The sequence below is a fragment of the Rattus norvegicus genome, chromosome 7 (assembly GCF_036323735.1).
Source record: "Rattus norvegicus strain BN/NHsdMcwi chromosome 7, GRCr8, whole genome shotgun sequence".
NCBI classification, from domain to species: Eukaryota; Metazoa; Chordata; class Mammalia; order Rodentia; family Muridae; genus Rattus; species Rattus norvegicus.
The window spans coordinates 69,051,721-69,057,720 of record NC_086025.1 but is presented as its reverse complement, the minus strand read 5'-3'; the positions used below and the strand labels follow the sequence as shown (position 1 = coordinate 69,057,720).

At 39.0% G+C, this 6,000-nt stretch overlaps 1 protein-coding gene across 1 annotated transcript; it reads right to left on the bottom strand.

Annotated features, from left to right (window-relative positions):
- Positions 1-3,963: 3,963 nt before the first annotated feature.
- Positions 3,964-4,817, bottom strand: Rps24-ps17 (ribosomal protein S24, pseudogene 17). The gene has a single exon (XM_039080587.2). It carries the CDS (start codon positions 4,763-4,765, stop codon positions 4,430-4,432), a length of 336 nt encoding a protein of 111 aa, XP_038936515.1. The 5' UTR covers positions 4,766-4,817; the 3' UTR covers positions 3,964-4,429.
- Positions 4,818-6,000: the final 1,183 nt, after the last annotated feature.

The window sequence follows — 6,000 nt, the reverse complement described above, 5'->3', positions numbered from 1 at the left end:
GTACTCTAAAAGATGACAGACAGTCCCTGTCCCAGTGAGACCATGGCCTAAATGTATTCAGTTTACATATCTATACCAGGAGAGGATTGCCATTAACCATGGCAGTTTCCAATGTACCTCACTGCCTAATGATCTACACATGGTATCCTCCAAAACCTGTGACTAAGGATGTACCTGGTATTCTAGCAAGGCCAATCTGAATGAGGTCATCCTTGATGTCTTGAGGGTTTTGATGTTGTTGTTGTTGTTTTGTTGTTGCTGCTGCTGTTGTTATTGTTGTTGTTTTTTGATGGCATCTGTTGTGGCACTATTCCTGGGGCGGTGGAGAGATAAGAGCAGACATCTCCTCAGTCCAGATAGAGGATCAATAAGAGACCAAAATACCACCGAAGTCCAACTTGGAGAACTAATGTGTTTTATTGAAACAATTTATAGGAACATGGATGAGGGGTTACTTATAGGAGCAGAACTGATTCAAAGAGAGCTGACAGATCAAAAAAGCTGGGAACCTGGAACACACTGATTACCTGCAGGCTTGACAGGTTGCAGAGAGTCCTTTCCCTGCAGGTCTATGCCTCTTGTGGGCAGCTCTGCTAATTCTGCATCATCCAGGCTGTATGGTCTGAACCTCCCCTAAGCAATTGGGCTTGTCCGAGAGTCTTCTTTATAGCTTTGCTTGTCTGAGAGGGTCTCTCCCTCAACAAGGAAAGAGGAACTTAGTGAATTTGGCTGGTTTCAGGGACTTCCTGAAGTTGAGTTGTTTATTTCCCATGTTAATGAGTTTCCATGAAGAAAGGAGTGTTTTACCTCCCCTGTTGTTTCACCTCCTTCTACACATCCTGCCTAAAATATCCTGTTATTTCACTTTCCTATTAAATCCTAGGTCTTAAGAAGTTTCCTTCCATGATGGAAGGTTTGAATTCAGAGGAAATTGTTACATAACAACATCCTTGGAGCTTGCCTGGTCACTGACTTTTCAGAGATGCTAGTTTTGGTACCTGCAAAATCCTAATCAACTTGAAATAGAGAGATGCACCCTACCCCCAATTAAGATCATTTGTTGCTCTTACAGGGGACCTGAGTTTGACTTCCTGTGGTACCTCACAACAGTTCCAGAAATCTGACATCCTCTTCTGGCCTACTCAGGCACCGGACACATTCATGTGGTGTCCATACATGTGGCTAGGCAAAACAGTCATACACATAAACAATTAAAAATTTAAAAATAAAAAAGGAAACACCTCACCAACTCTTCTAGATTTCTTGCTTTCAAAATTCATGGCACAAGCTATGACTCATGACAAGAAATGACTCAGTGGTTAAGAGCACTGACTGCTTTTCCCCAAGTACCTGGATTCAATTTCCAGCACCCACATGGTAGCTCACAACTGTCTGTAACTACTGTTTTGGGGGATCTGACACCCTCACACAGACATACATGCAGTCGAAACACCAATGTACATAAAATAAAAATAAATAATTTAAAAATAATAGGAGTCTGGTGGTGGCAGTGCTTGCCATTTATCCCAGCACTTAGGACCCAGGCAGGCTAAAACCTGCCTGTAATTCAGTTCCAGAGGAATTCAACACCTCAGGCTTCTTTGGACACCTGCATTCATGTACATCCACATATATGCACAGACACACTCATGCACAGTTAAAAAAATATAATAAAGGGGCTGGAGTGATGGCTCAGCTGTTAAGAGCACTGACTGCTCCTCCAGAAGTCCAGAGTTCAATTCCCAGCAACTACATAGTGGCTCACAACCATTTGTAATGGGATCTGATGCCCTCTTCTGGTGTATCTGAAGACAGCTATATTAAAGAAATAATTATTTTAAAAAAATGTGTCACACAAAATATAATGGCGTTCATTTTAGAAAGAGTGTGAAAGGGTTAGTTATGGTACTAGTTTGAGAGGTAGATTTCTGCTTTTCTCCAGCCTCTAAGAAGAGGTCAGACCACTGATATTGGGATCCTCTGATCCCAGCAAGGGCTGTCATCAGACTGGTTCTGTCTGATTAGAGTACTGAGTACTGTTCACAATCGTATCTATGTCCTCTCCAGTAGGAATGTGATATCTTTCCATGAGTAATTTTGAAGTTACATGTGTTTGTTTATTGAGTAAGCATGCATATATCTTCTATTGCATACATAGAAGTCAGAGGACAACTTGTGGTCCTACCATGTGGGACCCAGGAATCACACTCAGGTCACCAGCCTTGGCAGCAAGTGCCTTTACTTGTTGAGCCCATTAAATATCTTTAATGTCTCCTCTAGGAAATAGGAACTTCTTCTTTTCTTTTCTTTCTTTTTCTTTCTCCTTTGTCTTTCTCTTGTGGTCTCAAGGACAGGCTCTTAAGCATCAGTGGTTTTCACCAAGGGAAGAGGTCAGCTGATGATGCTTAAACTTACTAGCCTTTAACACAAATGAGGTATGTGACTTGGGCGTCTACTGACAGCTTGCAGAGGAACCACGAGGGTGGTATTTGGAGAAACAGGGAAGGGTGGCAAGTGGTATGAGCAACTTAGCTGATCTCCCAGAGCTGGAAGTCTGATGTCAACAAGTCAAGAACGTATGAGACCATATTTTCATGCTATTGCACTAATGCGTGATGATGATGTCTGTGAAGATAGTCAGCTGAATAGATATAAATAGTTGGTTTTAGAAAGTGCAGTGATAGGGACACAGGAGAGCAGAGTTTTGCCTTCCTCACCTGCTTCTGGATGCTTCAAGTCCCATACAAGTCCTAGAACCCTTCCTCCTTCCCAACCCTGAAACGAAACATCCAGGAAAAGACCTAACCTAAGAATGATAAGAACAGAAGAAGGTGTTGAGTCCCAGCTCCAACCTAAAGAAAGAGATGCCTATAAACATACAAGAACTTTATAGAACATCAACTAGAACTGTCCAGAAATGAAACCCCTGGCACATAATAATCAAAACATAAAATATATAGAACAAAGAAAGAATATTAAAAGCGATAAGGGAAAAATCCAGATAACATACAAAGGCAGACCTATCAGAATCACACCTAACTTCTCAACAGAGACTGTAAATGCTAAAAGGGTCTAGACAAATATCCTGGAACCTCTAAAAAAACCATAGGTGCCTACCTAGACTACTATACACAACAAAACTATCAAACACCATAGAAGGAGAAAATAAGATATTTGAAGACAAAACCAAATTTAAACAATATCTATCTACAAATCCAGCCTTACAGAAAATACTAAAAGGAAAACTCTAAACCAAGAAGGTTAACTACACACAAGAAAACACAGGGAATAATAATTTCACACTAGTAAAAACAAAATAAGGGAAGCACACACACATACACACACACATACACACACACACATTCAACATCAAAATAAGAGGAAATAACAATCACTGGTCATTAATATCTTCCAACATCAATGGACTCAATCAATTCCCCAATAAAAAGACAATATATATTTAACAGAATGGACATGAAAACAGGATTCATCATACTGCTGCATACTGCTCCAGAAACCCACCTCAGCCATAGAGATAGACATTACATCAGAGTAAGGGGCTGCAAAAAAGATTTCCAAGCAAGTGCACCCAAGAAGCAAACTGAAATAGCCGTTCTAATATCTAATAAAATAGACTTTCAACTGAAAACAAAGAGACAGGGAAGGACACTTCATACTCATCAAAGGAAAAATCTACCAAGATGATATCTCAATTCTGAACATCTACACCCCAAACACAAGGGCACACACATCCATGAAAGAAACATTGCTAAAGCTTAAATTGCACATCAAACCCCACACATTAATAGTTGGAGACTTCTACACCCCACTCTCACCAATTGACAGGACATTCATACAAAAACTAAACAGAGAAACAATGAAACTAATAGAGATTATGAATTAAGTGGACATAGCAGAAATCTATAGAATATTTCACCTAAACACAAAAGAATATACCTTCTTCTTAGCACCTCAAGGATCCTTCTCCAAAATTGACCATATAATCAGTCACAAAGCAAGCCTCAAAGGATACCAAAAATTGAAATAATGCCTTGTATCTTATCAGACCACATGAATTAGAACTGAACTTCAACAACAACAGAAACACCGGGAAGCCTATAAATTCATGGAAATTGAACAACTCTCTACTCAGTGATGTCTGGGTCACGAGAGAAATAAAGACGTTTTCCTTTCTTTCTTTCTTTCTTTCTTTCTTTCTTTCTTTCTTTCTTTCTCTCTTTCTCTCTTTCTCTCTTTCTCTCTTTCTTTCTCTCTTTCTCTCTTTCTCTCTTTCTCTCTTTCTCTCTTTCTCTCTTTCTCTCTTTCTTTCTTTCTTTCTTTCTTCCTTTTTTCTCTTTTGAAGCTTTTTAGTTTATTTTATCCTCTCAGAAATTTGCCTATCACAGCAGAACATCAAATCACTGAAGAGCTACTCCTTTGGCTTTTTGCCAGCACCAACATTGACCTTTGCAGTCCCCCTGACCTTCTTCATTCTGTTCTTGCATTCCTTTTGCTGTTTGCAGGAGGTCTTTTTCTTCTCATAAAGGCCATGTCTTGCAAGTCTGTGTTTAGGCTCATTCTTCTTTGCATAATCTAAAGAATCATAGATCATGCCGAAGCCAGTTGTCTTGCCACCACCAAAGTGGGTTCTGAATCCAAATACAAAGATGACATCTGGTGTGGTTTTGTACATCTTGGTCAACTTTTCCAGAATTTCTGTCTTTGGTACGGTGGCCTTCCCAGGATGAAGGACATCAATGATCATCTATTTCCTCTGAAGCAGATGGTTTGTCACGAACTTCCTGGTCCGGATAGTTATCGTGTCATTTATGATGGCTACAGTGCCAGAGCTGTAGAGGAAAAGAGGGAAATAAAGACTTTCTAGAATTCAATGAATATGAAGGCACAACATATCCAAACTTGTGGGACATAATGAAAGCAGTGGAAAGAGGAAAGTTCATAGCACTAAGTGCCTCCGTAAGGAAATTAGAAAGACCTCATGCTAGCAACCTAAAAATACACCTGAAAGCTCTAGAAAAAAAGAATCAAGCACACCAGAAAGGAGTAAAAGGCAGGAAATAATCGAAATCAGGGCTGAAATTAATCAGTTAGAAACAAAGAAAACAACACAAAGAATCAACAAAACCAAGAGCTAAGTCTTTGAGAAAATCAACAAGATAGATAAACCTTAGCCAAACTAACCAGGAGACAGAGAGACAGTATCCAAATAAACAAAATCAGAAATGAAAAGGGAGACATAACAACTGACGTTGAGGAAATTCAAAGAATCATTAGGTCTTACTTAAAAAATGTGTACTTCAAAAAAAGGAAAATTTTAACGAAATGGACAATTTTCAGATACCACTTATCAAAGTTAAATCAAGATCAGGTAAATGATTTATCCAGTCACATAACCCCTAAAAAAAAATAGAAGCATTAAAAATCTCCCAACCAAAAAAGGCCCAGGGCCAGATGGTTTTAGTGCAGACTTTCAAAGAAGAGGTAATTCCAATACTCCTTAAACTATTCCACAAAGTAAAAAACAGAAGAAACGATGCCAAACTCATTCTATGAAGCCACAGTCACTCTGATACATACACCACACAAAGACATAACAAGGAAAGAGAACTTCAGACCAATTCCAACTATGAACATTAATGAAAAAATACTCAATAAAATACTTGCAAACTGAATCCAGGAACACATCAAAGACATCATCCATCAAGATCAAGTAAGCATCATCCCAAGGATGCAGGGATAGTTCAATATATGACAATCCATCAACATAAACCGCCATATAAACAAACTGAAAGAAGAAAACCATATGATTATTTCATTAGATGCTGATAAAGCCTTTGGTAAAATCTAACAGAGAAATCATGGATGCAGGGCACATTTATAAACTTAACCAAAGCAACATACAGCAAGCCAATAGCCAACATCAAACTAAATGGAGAGAAACTTAAAGCATTTCCACTAAAATTAGGGACAAGGCAAGGC

Excerpts from the sequence above, each read along its gene's own strand:
- Rps24-ps17 (XM_039080587.2), bottom strand. The coding sequence starts at position 4,765 with ATGATCATTGATGTCCTTCATCCTGGGAAGGCCACCGTACCAAAGACA.